The sequence below is a fragment of the Abramis brama genome (genome assembly GCF_963993115.1).
Source record: "Abramis brama genome assembly, chromosome: 11".
Taxonomy (NCBI): Eukaryota; Metazoa; Chordata; class Actinopteri; order Cypriniformes; family Leuciscidae; genus Abramis; species Abramis brama.
The window spans coordinates 6,019,561-6,033,729 of NC_139973.1; the positions used below are offsets into that span (position 1 = coordinate 6,019,561).

The window sequence follows — 14,169 nt, forward strand, 5'->3', positions numbered from 1 at the left end:
ATGTTATGTTATATTATCAAAGAAATATGACTGTTTCTACAAGCTTTCTGTATTTTTGTAAACCAGAGAAGAAATGTTTGTTTGTGGTTGTAGTGTATTCAGGGCGAGTGTGTAATAATTGAGTGTAAAGCAATATTTTCTTTACACAAGGCTTTCTGTTCTCATAAACCAAAGAAACTTTGTATTCCTCCTTTTTTGCATTTCGTTTGCGTAAATACAGTGTATGGAGAAAATATTTTTTTCCTTTGATGTTATCTACAAGCTTTCTACATTTCCATAAAACAGAGAAATGGTGCATCAAGTGCATGGATTTTTTTTTTTTTTTTTAATTCCTGACAAAGGTCTTTTGACTGAAATGTTGCTATCTCAGTAAAAATTGGATTTCTTGCAGGCAACAGCAGTATGCAGGGTTTTTTTCTTTTGTTTTATATTCTGTATCCAACGCACCTGCCTGCAACTATTCAGGTGTGCAAGAGGTGTTCAAATAGAGAAAACAAAAGACATTTTTATTATTGCACATCTATTATTACAGAAAGCATGTGGACAGAATTTTCATGGAGCTTTCTATATTTTCGTAAACCAGAGAAATGTTCTTGGTAGTTCGCATTTTGCTTGCATAATTAAAAGGAGGGTTTAAAAAAAAAAACAAAAAAAAAAACAGAGCTTACTATATTAAAAAAATAATAATCTTGTGCAGAGGTGAAAAAAGAAAATAAATTACATTGCAGAAGCAATTGAATTCCATTTTTTGTTGCGTTTCTAAAGTGTCAATCCAGTGCATGGATGTTTATTTTTATTCGGGTTTCTGCTTTTTTTCAGTTAAAGGTTCTGTGTGTTGAATTCAGAAACTCTTGTTATTAGCGACACCGTGGCCCTTAAGGGAACTGCAGACAGTGACTTATTGCTTGTGCGCATGAATCGTACAAGAGACTGAAAGTGATTAAAGGCCCCAATATACTCAAGGTGAATTTCTTTTCGTTCTTCACTTAGAAGTAAAAAGTTGGAAATACATTTACAGTGAACATCCATACGCCGTCTACACCGCTGAGAGTGACGTTTATATGAATATGTAAATATGTGCTGCATGCTTTCGCCTCAATAACAAAATAAACGCAACAATGACAGTGGTGAGAAAACAGAGGCTAAGAAAGCATTTGATCGTAGCGATATGGATATGTTTGTACCAGCTCTGCGATTCACCGGCATCTTGTCAACAGATGAGGTAACTAAAACGTATGTTGGAGTTTTTCCCTCTTTTCCACCTCTCTTTTCAATCGCTTGTGAATGCCCATGCGGCCGTGCGCATTTTACTTTCGCTTTCAAATTAGCAGGAATTGCTTGAATGGTGGGTTCATTATTATTCTTAGTGATAAACACAACAAAACAGTACAATGACAATGCAGTACTACAACTGTACGATGATGCCGTGAGGCCGCGATGGGCAAGTTATGTAACTGGCGTGCGTCTATGGCGAAAATAAGTCACGATTCACGATTTTATCAGTTCTTTTTTGCATGTTGGTTTTTTCTATTTTGCAAGTGCAGTGCATTACAGCCAAACTAATGTCCCTGTTTTGCAAACAAAGCCTTACAAGGGCACAAAATGTAAAATAAAAAAAGAATGGTAGACTTTTAGACCAAAGTGGCGAAGATAAAAAATCTTTTGTTATTAAAAAATAAGAACAAAGATACACATCACATATACACAACATATTATACAAATTAAATAAACAGTGCTTTATTTTTTTCAGCTACAGCTGAAATTGTACTTTTTTTTTTTTTTCTTTTTTTTTTTGTAATCCAGAGATATGTTGCATTTTTGATGTGCATTTTGTAAACATAAAGAAATGTTTCATGGCTGCCTGTTTTCAGAGAAAGCTAAAAAATTCTAAAATAAAAAGGTTTCTATTTTTCAGAAACCAAAAAAAATGTTGCATTCTTGCTTGCCTGCGTTTCAGAGAGGAAAACGTGTTTCATTAAGGTTGTCTATTTTCAAAGAAACCAAAAAAAAAAAATATATATATATATATATACTTATATTTACAAAAATATATATTCTACCAGCTTTTTGTAAACCAGTTAAACATTGCATTCTTGCTTGTCCGTAATTCCTAAACACAAGCCCAGTGCATGGAGAGAAAAAATTCCTGAACCATCCGCCATGTTTCTTTCTGTCTCTTCGAGCGTCTCTCTTTCTCTCCCTTTTCTTCCCCTATCCCTCTTTTGCGAAACCAGACCTGTTTTTTCTCTCGTTCTCTCTTTTTGCTTTCCCCTCTCTTTTTGACTGGCCCTTCTCTCTCTCTCTCTCTCTCTCTCTCTCTCTCTCTCTCTCTCTCTCTTTCTCTCTCTCTCTTTCCCTCTCTCTCTCTCTCTCTCTCTCTCTCTCTCTCTCTCTCTCTCCACTCCCTCCCTCTGTCTTTCTTTTTCTCTTCACTCTTTCTCTTTCTGTCTGTCTCTCCCTCTCTCTGGCCTCTCTCCAGTCACACAAGATTTGGAGCTGATAGTCTATTTATAGCGCCTGTGGTTCTGTCGCTATGACAACCGAGCTGGAGGCCAGGGCGCCAGGGAGCTATTTTTGGAGCGCCGCTGTAATGTCAGACACAGCCTTCTCTCTTTTCTTTCTCTTCCACCGCTCCCTCTCTCCCGGTTTCTGCTGCTCCATTACTCTGGCGTTGCAAACTTACAGAAGTGTGTGTGTAAGAGAGAGAAAATGCGGTGGAGGCTATCGATTAATTCCAAGTTGTCGCTGAAATAAATATTGGTAGCTTTTTGTAAGTTGAATTTGAAATGCTGAACTTTTTTATTTTTATTATTATTTGTATTTCCTTTTTCCTTTTTATTATTATAAAAAAAATTAACAGATAAAATAAAAACAATAAAAGTTTGTTGTTGAACGCCACTGTTGTTTCTGAAAGGCTTGCTGTTAGATATCCTCTGTACCGTATCGTGCCACGCACACATACGCCGTGGCCCACACTGAGCCTAAAGAGTGTTTGCTGTATTGGCCCCGGAAGCTGCCTAATCCACACTCTTAATACTCCACTGTTAACTAGATGAGCTGTAACATTAACCAGATTAGTAAGCGATGAGGATATTATCAGCTTTTCCATGTTAATACACCGTCGGCACGGCATTTTCTCTTTGCATGTGGTTTTTTTTTTTCTTCTTGGCTTTACTTTTTAGTCATCAGGAGACTTGCGTTATTACATTTTGTATAAATATTTGTATTTTTTTAATTAAATTTTAAATGCCCCATGCTGTGGTCTATTGTAAATGTAAATATTTTTGTTTTGAAGTATTAATAATAGTACTCAGTTGTTCAGTTCCAGAAATTATTAAAAAAAAATGTTTTATGTATTTATAATTTATTTGCTTTTTATATAAAACATACTATAAATAATACATTTTTATTTAAATTGCTTTTGGTGACTGCAAATTAGGGCTGCACGATTTTGGAAAAAAATGACATTTTGATATTTTGTTTTTCTGCGATATATATTGCGATATGAAAACAATTTCACCAGATGATTTGAATAGCTCTATTTGTAAAGAATTAATCATTCTAGAATGATTGGGGATGATTATGATTGTATAGAAAATAATAAACAAATTACAAGCTTAGATAAATACAATAGAACAAATACACAAATGAAATAAGCAGTGCTTTTGTTTTTCAGGTAAATCTAACTGTATTCAGGAACAGACATTGAATAATCAGGTGTAAAATAACACTGCATAGTCTTCACTGTATAAATTAAATAGAATTAATACAATTTATCTGTGTTAAAGCTACAAAAGTGATTTTCTCTTTCTCTTTTGTTGTTTGATTAACATCGGTGACACAAAAAGCTGCGAGTATATGAGGCAGCGTTCACTTTAAGACGAATGCACGCATCCAAAATAATATGCATTCGTTTTCTTTCTCAATTGTTTATAACACATAAGTGACTGTGTTTACGGGGATACTCGCTGAGACAGGGATTTTGACTTAATTTTGTGTGCACGTGTCTGTTTAAGCTCAAAAGAAGAGAAAGGGGCCAGGATGCGGTGTTCACATTCTGTCTGTGTGTGCAGCTCAGAAAACACACGGGTCTTCTTGTGCTTGTTTAAACTGACAGGACTTAAAAACTGTCATTCTATAATGGTTAAACTTTGCAATTAATCCACGAATCACATGCGTTCAGAACCGGAACCGATCAACTACGATCCCTATACTTGACGTCGCACGTCCTGCGATGCGATAAAGTGCAGGGTTTTCTCTCTTTATTCAAGTCTAAACGGTTAGAAAACATTGCAGAACGTTTTTCAGTCTGTAAATTAAATTGAGCATTTTAAGTAAATTAAACATTTTCAATTAGATCAGGGTGATTGCGTTGCAAGTGACTTTGCATGTTTGTGGTATTACCCGTGCACTTTACTTTTACCAGGCAGTTTTTGTATATCACACACTCTTTGTACGTCGCACACTCGTGTCTGGTGTAGACATGCTGTAATAGTTTCTAATCATCAGTAAAGCTTTTGTTTGTTTGGGATACTGTTTGCCGTCTTTTATCAACTGTAGAAGTTTGTGCAGGTCTGAATCATTTTTAGCACTGTAACCACTTAACGCAACAATGCACCAAAAATATTATATTTTGGACATTTGATAAATGACTAAATGGTGCCATCGGCGTCTCTCCCAGAACAGCTGTTTGGCTCAAACTCTGTCTTCTGTTCAGTCCAGAAAGCATTTTAAAAATAAAATGTTGCTATGGATCAATCTAATATTATTGCTGTCATAGACAGACAGTTTTTGTGATTTAAGAATATTTAGGTTTACAAATGGCACCGCACTATTTAATTTAATTCATGATTTAAATTAATATCAGAAATTACATTTTTCTCCAAAAAACAGTTCTTGTTAGATTCATCTAAGTGTGTGTGTGTGTGTGTGTGTGTCTCTCTCTCTCTGTGTGTTAAAACAATAAGCATTATAGCAAAAAAAATAAATAAATAAATTATAGTTTAAAGAAAGCAACAGAGATGAAAGTATAAAAAAGTTTGGGAAGCTAAAAAGACAAAGTGATTGTGGGGGTGGGGGTGGGGGGATTTACAAACAACTAATATGTCAGTGGATAGGATACCATTCAATGAACTCTGCTTTTCATGTAGAGAAAGTATAAATACTTTGTTATTAGAGCAATGTAGTAAGAAGCATTAAAGTATGTAGTAAATGTAACTAAACAGTTATATTATTCCATACTCTTTGCTGCAATCTGTATTGTTATCATCTTAATAATTACAATATTTAAGATAAATCTTAAGTAATAATCAATTGATTAACATTTTTTAATTGACTTCACATTTTAAGGCTGTATTATGCAGTTTAATAAAACAATTAGATCCATCCAAAATTCTTAACAGGCAGCATTTACGCTATGTTTTGAGGGTCAAGTTGATGGGACAAAAATATGGTATGTATAAGTATAAGACAGTATATATATATATATACACTTTTATTTTATTTTATATGTTGCTACACTTTTACTTGCTTTATTGCATTGTTACTGCAGTGAATTGCTTAAAGCATGAGTGAGCTGCATACTTTTTATATAATAAATAAAGGGAGCTGAACAGAAATTCTGTGTAGGCCAAGTCATATGACTCATGTGATGCGTTGTGTGTGTGTGTGTGTTTGGCCAGACCATCCATTTACTGCTTGTTGTAAAGTGTTTTTACAATTTCATTTTAATTGAAGTTGCTGCCTATAATCATATCTACACTGCATGCTATAAGAACATCTCAATATGTGCTAATATCCATCTTGTGTGTTAAGACTTTTAACATCTATCACATGCTTTCAAGTGTTTGTGCTATACACGGCTCCAAACCAGAATCTCTGCAACTGTTGGCAGACATCGACGCGCAACAATTTCACAAACTTCCTGCCGTGCGGCCGTTTGAATTCTCCAATTCTACTTGAGCTGAGGCTGGATTTGGAAAGCAGGGCTATATATACTCTGTCGCAACTATAGTGGTCTCTTCTGCTTGGCATTACGACAGTTCTCAACTATTGTACCCAGAGGGGCATGAGTTGTATTCTGTCTGAATAGCTGGCTGGGCTATTGTTGGAATCATTCTATTAATAGGAAGAAAGGCAATAATTGAGATATGGTGTTAGACAACGGCTGCGGTCACAATACAACTGTCTGTGCAAGCCTCAGCCATCTGTCTGTCTGCATTTTATCCTGTCTGTCTTTCATCGTTTGCTTCTTTTTATTTCTGTTTATGCCACCTCTTCCATGTGACGTGCCACACTTTCATTTGTACAGCCTACTGTGTGTGTTGCATGCATTCTCTCTCTCTCTCTCTCTCTCTCTCTCTCTCTCTCTCTCTCTCTCTCTCTCTCTCTCTCTCTCTCTCTCCCCCTCCCTCTCTCTCTCTCACACACTCACTCACACACACACACACACACACACACACACACACACACACACTAGTGCAGTCCATTCCGCTGTGTGTGGGACCTACAGCTTTGCTGTCACATTTCAACCCTGTATGTTACATTCCTGTTGGACTTGGACGGGGGGGGGTGCACATGCGCGGATTTCTCTCACTGTCTCTGATTCCCTCATGCTTTGAGGCGTTTCACTTTCGCTGGAAGATTTGTGAAAAATTTTAATGATTCTAAATATAATGACTTTTTTTTTTTTTTTTTTTTTAAGATGCAGATTTGTGATTCAAGAGTCTTTTTAAATTATTTATTATAAGGAACTAGTTCATGAGTCATTTGCTATTAAAAATATTTTAACTATTTCATTTTCATTAGGGCTGCACAATATATCGAAATTATCTAAATATTGTAAATGTTTATATCGCGATATGTATATCGCAACGGCTTGCAATAACTGGGGTCATGAACAAAAGACAGAGAAAATCACTCGCTGCTCTTGTCTGAATAACTTTTGTAGCTTTAATAACAATCAGTATATATTTAATTAATACAGTGAAAACTAAGCAGTGTTTTATTTTTACATTTGATTATTCAGTTTCGGTTGTTAAATAAACCTAATGCAGGCCTTGCTGAAACCCTAAGCCCCACTGATGTTAAAATAACACTTCTTGTGCTACAGTAAAACACTGCTGTTCGCTTTCAGAAGTTGCAGGGATGTTTTCTTGTCACAAAAAGAATGTGAACAGGTAATGTTGGTTATGTAAGGGATAATGTAGAGCGAGGCGGTTGTTATAGCGAATACAACCGGTTGTATTCGCTATAACAACCGCCTCGCTCTACATTATCCCGCTTATTACATGGCTACCCACCAAATAAATCAATAATTTGACACAAAATATTGATTTAAAAAGGAGTTTATTGATTTAAAAACGATTGTATTGCTTCCGCTAAAGAAAAGTCTGTTCCGTCTCTACGGTTAGAATCCTGCGTCCATAGCAACGCTCTGTTTTTCATGGCAACGGTGTGTTCTACGTCGCAGCGATCTGTTATTTCTTGATAATTCTACATTGGAATTCAACCAAGCCATGTAATAAATAATTTTAATTATACTGTAAAGATAATTTGAGTTTATTTTACACTTTATGCATTATCGTATCGAATATCGCATTATTTAATGAGTTATCGCATATCGCATTTTTCTTCAATATCGTGCAGCCCTAATTTTCATAAATATTAGGGATGTGCACAACGGCTAATTTCAATACTGTTTAAGCGGACATTTTGCAACCGACTAGTTGACTGTTTTTCCTTTAAAGGCCCACTGAAGTACCTTGGAATGTGTAGCCTTGTATGATGCGTTGACATAATTTCCACTGAAACAGGAAGCTAAGGCGGGACATATTGAATGGCTCCTCCCCCTTTTCAAATAGCCAATAGCGTTTACCTCACTGACTGCAATTCGTACTTGACAGCACCATGGAAGCGAATCTGAGCACTAATGATACGTTGGATTCAATAGTAGAGATGTGAATAAATTCTAGCGATGTCATTCTTAACCAACGTATAGTTGGAAAATGGAATCAAACTTGAGCGTTTGAGCAACCGGACACACATTTCCAACCCATATTGCTCCGTGACGTGTCAACAGTCGCTTTGGCCAGGTGGTATTTGAAGAACAGGGGGCGGGACGCTTTACATTCTAGAGAGCATTTGATTGGACAGAAGATGTGACGAGAAGCTGAAGTCCGCGGTGATGTCATAAGTATCCGTGATCCATTTTAGCGGAAGCGAGGGACTGTAAGTTTTGAATGCTTATATCTCCTAAATGCGAATTTTGTCATTGTTTTGGAGCACACCAGCTTATTCATATTATCTGAGGGCTAACATATTCATAATAAAAGCTAAAAACGTAAATTTTGATTTCAGGGGGCCTTTAATCTAATTAAAAATGTTATACCATATTGTCCCTCATAACCTGTAGTATAGAGAAGGAGGAGTTACGTCACGATCTTTTCACTCCGCGTTGCAGATGTACACTTTTCTAAATAATAATAATAATAATATATTAATTTCAAGATGTAACAACATGACGGTAATTTAAATGGAAATACTAGTTGTTTACAATTTTTTTGCACATTTAATGTTATGCTTTATATTTCAAAGTTGACTAGCAGCAGCGGTATCTTTAATCGCATAGTGTCGCACATCCCTAATAAATATATATGTTAGCAGTTTGTTGGAACTAAAACTGTAAAAAAAAAAAAAAGGTTGAGGGTCAGCTAGTTGAGAATATTGTATTATAGAAAGAAAATTGTATTATATGGTCTTTTGTCAGCATCATTATAAATATGATTGATATTCTATAAAAGATTTCGCTAGTTCTGAATGAGAAGCGTTTCATTGGGGACATGGATTATCTCTATTTTTTTTGACGAGTGGCTGCATGCACAAAGAACCAGGAGGCGAGTTCAAGCCGCCCCACCATCTTGCAGCCGTTTCACCGGATAGCAGCTTGACTAAGACAGCGTTTCTTGATCCCCCTCCCTCCTTCTGTTTTGCCCTCTCTTCCCCTCTCCGTTTCCTCCCACTAGAGCCGATCCATTGACTAGAGCAGTGTCTGACTGAGCGCTCTCTGATCACTATGACTCAGAACCCTGCCTGCTTTGATCTCCGACACAAACATGCGCCACCTGCTGGCTCATTCCACAGCTGCACATTCTGCCAGCTGCCATTTTTTTCCCCTCCATGGTCGACTTGTGTCGTGTGGTGATTTGAAAATGTGTGTGTGAAGTTTTGCAAATACAGATGCGGGAATATTGTGTTTGATTGCAAATTAACTTTTGGTTCAATATTGCAATAAAATATCTTGGGTTTATCACACTTTTTAAAATGATTATTAGGGATGGATGGTATAACAAATAAATATAGTCGTGGTAATAATGCAAGGTGATTGTTCGGCAATGAATAAACACTTCTTCCTTGTCTTGACTTGTTTGGAATAAATCCAGCTCTCTGTTTACGAATTACTCTTAATTCCAAATAACATATCAGTCTTATCCTATTGATTATGAGGAAGTGTTGAAGAAATATTAGACAGTTGTTAATGTTGTATCTTTTTTCTTTTTAGTTTCCTGGACAGGATTGACACTGTGAAACAGAGCGACTATACTCCCACTGATCAGGTGCGTAAAGATCCACATGCCAGGATTCAAACATGCTTGATATTGAAGCTTATATCATTGGCCTTTCTTGTTCTCATCTTATAAGGCATTGTTCTTTTATTGCGTATGATTTAAAGATTTTTTTTTTTTGTAAATGTACTTTTTTTTTTTTTAAACTCTTTGTTGCCTCCCTCTTTCAGGACTTGCTCCGATGCAGAGTTCTGACTTCCGGGATTTTTGAGACAAGATTTCAAGTGGACAAAGTTAATTTTCAGTAAGTTTGACCAGGAGCCCTTCATACATATATACTAGGGCTGGGATAAATGATTATTTTTTAAACGATTAATCTAGCGATTATTTTTTCGATGCCATCGATTAATCTACCGATTCATTTTTTCAGTCCAATTCGATTATCGATTATCTCCCCATTAATTGACTAATAGCAATTTATACATGTTGATTTACATATCTGAATGAAAAAAACATGAATTCCTTTACACTGCAATATATGTTTATTGCTCTTGGTATGTCTTTAACAATCATTGATAAGATGCTCTCAGTAAGTATGGCAGCCTCCTGGGGGGTGCAGGGGGTTGTATTTTTCTTGCGAAAGTAATTTTCCACACTATTCTTCTTATCCCTGAAAACAAAGTACACACACACACACACACACACATTAAAATAAATATAATAATAAACCAACAACAAAGAACAATATACGAATTTTCTATGTATCCACCTCAGCCTACAGGCTATGCCCATTGATTAAATATCAACAAGTAGGCTAATCAAATCCTACTGTGTAACATAGACGTCACTTGCGCAGTCACGGCATGAATTAATTTGAATTAACAGTAACTTAAACACTGCAGTTTGAATGATGTCCTATATAAACAAAATGGCAGAGTATGTTTTTATGTTTCCACTGTTCGATCGCGCCCGCGCCACACACACACACAAATATAATTAAACACTTTGCGACTTTTCGATCGCGCCCGCGCCTCTCTCTCTCTACCGATTAATGTCCCTCATTACATTAATTAATTTGCACGCGTGTTTTATTTATTTTTATACCTCGACAACGTATTATAGCCTAACGTTACTCCAACATCGAGTGCAAAGTGGGGAGTTAAAAAAAAAACGTACTGCTCCTGGGTGGCGCCTCTTCAGGTGCTGGTGCATTGCCGTGGTGCTATAATGGAAGGCCATCTCCATTTTGCAAAGACGACATATGATATCACGGAATTGTTTCCTTTTAAATTAAAGAATTTCCATACTTTAGAGGAACGAGTGCGTGCCGCCTTGCACTTCTGAAAGTCTGAGGAGCCACTCGTGTTGCTACTACTCTCTGGCGCACTTTGTTTTGGGTCTGACGAATCGACGCATACTTTGTGTCTACGTATTTTTTGTCCCAGCCCTAATATATACATATATATATGTATAATTTAAAAAAAAATTAATTTATATATTTAGACAAAAATACATGCAAACATAAACACAGTCAACATCATAATCGTTTTTTTTTTTTGTGTGTGTGTGTTTTTTTACAATTTGGTGGGAAAAGGGGACACCGTTACACTACATAAATAAGTGCTTGTTGTAAACGGGTCCATGCCTTCATGTCTGTGGGCTTTGGACTGATGCGTTTTCTCTTTTTCTGCAGTATGTTTGATGTTGGAGGACAGAGAGACGAACGCAGGAAATGGATCCAGTGTTTTAATGGTAACTTGTGCTTTTATTGCTTTATAATTGAGAATAATTGAGAAGGGTTTTTGAATGGCCAATGCTGATATTAAAGGGAAGATGTACTTTTATTACAGTGTAAAATGTAAATTAATGATCATATTTATTCAAAATTCACACAAAACATTTATCTATTCACAGAGCTGACATAAAGCTTATTAGCCTGGCCAATATATTGGTTTATTCATTAGTATTCATTTGTTGTAATCAGGGCCTAAAACAAACTTTTTGCCACACCTATCAATGGTGGCCGGTGACTTAAGAATATTTACCAGTCATAAATATTTTTTACTTGCCAGTAAGCTATTTTTGTGAAAACACAGTTATGACACCAAAATTGTAGATCCCGGTTAAAATTCACTTTTCAGATACAGAAATGTAATAAAGAAATCAAATGTAAAATAACCGCATATTCTTCAGTGTATACATTAAAAAGATTAATTCTTATTAAAGTTACAAAAGTTCTTCTGTCAAGAGCAGTGAGTGATTTTCTCTTTGTCCTTTGTTTCTTGATTAACATTAAAACAGACGGCAGCAGGACTATTAGGATGCTGACACTTTAAGAGCTAATGCACAGATCTAATGTGATTATACACATTTACTGTTTTCTTTCCCTTAAGACATAACCGACTATGCTTACCAGAAACGGGTTGACATAATTTTATATGAATTTGCTTTGGATGTTTGCACACAGAAAACTTCCCACACAGTGCTCGAGTAACGCGCTTGAATATTTAAATTGGCAAGGCTCAATCTTTTGTGACGATGCTGCACTGGCCCGTTAACTGTTGCGAATGTCGTTCACATTTGTTTATGTTCTCACAACATTGCATTGTTGGAATTCATTAAAATTTTACCGGCCAACTGGCGATTAACCCCCTTTCATATACTCACCAACGCCAATTTTTGCTCTCATTTGCTGCTTGGCGAGTGTAAATTTCAGGCCCTGGCTGTAATTAAGCCAAGTTTATGATGGATTGTTTGCATTGCTGGTTCTAAGTGTATGCTAAAATCCTTTTCTTTCCTGTTACAGACGTGACAGCCATCATTTTCGTGGTAGCCAGCAGCAGTTATAACATGGTGCTCAGAGAGGACAATCAGACCAACAGACTCCAGGAGGCACTTAACCTGTTCAAGAACATCTGGAATAACAGGTACCTTTTGGATGCCTAAAACATGCTTGCACATGTAGAGAAGAAGAGGGTTAATGAGTGTACTTCTTCAATTTCTTTAAAAAATATAGAAGTGTAGTTGTAGTTACCTTTTTTTTTCCCAGATCTCTTCATTGTTTTCTCCTTTTCAGGTGGCTTCGAACTATTTCTGTCATTCTGTTCCTAAACAAGCAGGACTTGCTGGCTGAGAAGGTTTTGGCGGGAAAATCAAAAATCGAGGATTATTTCCCAGAGTTTGCACGCTACACTACACCAGATGATGGTTAGTAAAGTCGAATAGTTTTTCATCCATGTAATTGAATTGAATACAAATTCTTGTATCAACCCAAAATTGAACCACAAAGTCGTAACTTTGGATATCACGGCATCGGTGTTATTAATTAGATCTATCTGCTTTCTATCTAACAGCAACACCAGAGCAAGGGGAAGATCCACGAGTTACGAGAGCAAAATATTTCATCCGAGACGAGTTCTTGGTGAGTCTGATTCTTGTATGGGACCAAAATCATCATGGCAACACAACACCCTGTGTCCTTAAGCTTATTTAGTCTTATTTTTATTTTTTTTAAGAAATCGAAACTTATTCAGCAAGGATGCGTTAAATTGATCAAAAATGACCGTAAAGACATTTAGAATGTTACAAAAGATACCCATTAAAAAAAATTCTATTCATCAAAGAATCCTGAAAAAAATAATAATCATGGTTTCCACAAAGATATTAAGCAGCACAACTGTTTTCAACATTGATAATAATAAGAAATTTTTCTTGAGCACCAAATTAGGATATTAAATGATTTCTGAAGAATCATGTGACACTGAAGACTGCAGTATAGGCCTGTTAACGTTGTTTATTCTAAGCGCGCACTGCATTTTTGTCGTCTGCCACTTTAAACGCTCAAGATATTTAAAGCAGGATGGATCCTGATTGGCTGTCAATGCTTTCATCATTCATAGGCTGGAATATAGTTTTTTTTGCAATAGTTATCTTTATAGTTGTGGTGTGGACTCTGCTATTCTTTTACAACCATTTTTATCGTAGCATTAACATCTGCTGAAAATCCAGCTTTGCCATCACAGGAATATATTTAATTTTAAAATGTATTAAAATAGAACACAGCTATTTTAATATTTCACAGTATTATTGTTTTTACTGTATTTGTTTTTATCAAAAGAAATGCAGCCTTGATGAGCATAAGAGACTTTTCAAAAATCTTACGACCCTAAATGTTAGTTTATACATGTATAAACTCATATAGGATGTTTACTTAAGTGAATTGCAAGGGTCGGACTTCCTTGCATTGCGATTTAAACCATGTCATGTTGCTGGTCCTGATAAAATTACTACCGTTTTTCTTGTTTTGTCTGTTTAGAGGATCAGTACAGCGAGTGGAGACGGCCGGCACTACTGCTATCCCCACTTCACCTGCGCCGTGGACACGGAAAACATCCGCCGAGTGTTCAACGACTGCAGAGACATCATCCAGCGCATGCACCTACGACAGTACGAACTCTTGTGATCGCAGCAGGAATGACGGGACGCAAACTCACCACCTGAACTTTCTTTAGGCCCCCCTGCCCTACATCACGCCCCAATATCAAACCACAAACCTTCAAACTGATGAGTCCCCACCACTTACACATGCATATTATATATTTTATAT

The 14,169-nt window shown here is 36.3% G+C and overlaps 1 protein-coding gene across 2 annotated transcripts in view; it reads left to right on the top strand.

Moving 5' to 3' along the window:
* The window catches only part of gnas (GNAS complex locus), a 35,895-nt gene extending 21,726 nt beyond the window's left edge, over positions 1-14,169 (top strand). For both annotated transcript variants that reach the window (XM_084128165.1, XM_084128166.1), the window contains exons 6-12: positions 9,560-9,614; positions 9,794-9,867; positions 11,257-11,315; positions 12,370-12,490; positions 12,640-12,770; positions 12,917-12,984; positions 13,879-14,169. In XM_084128165.1, the coding sequence (XP_083984291.1) occupies positions 9,560-9,614; positions 9,794-9,867; positions 11,257-11,315; positions 12,370-12,490; positions 12,640-12,770; positions 12,917-12,984; positions 13,879-14,025 (655 nt within the window). In that variant the 3' untranslated portion in view covers positions 14,026-14,169. The remainder of the gene's footprint in view (positions 1-9,559; positions 9,615-9,793; positions 9,868-11,256; positions 11,316-12,369; positions 12,491-12,639; positions 12,771-12,916; positions 12,985-13,878) is intronic.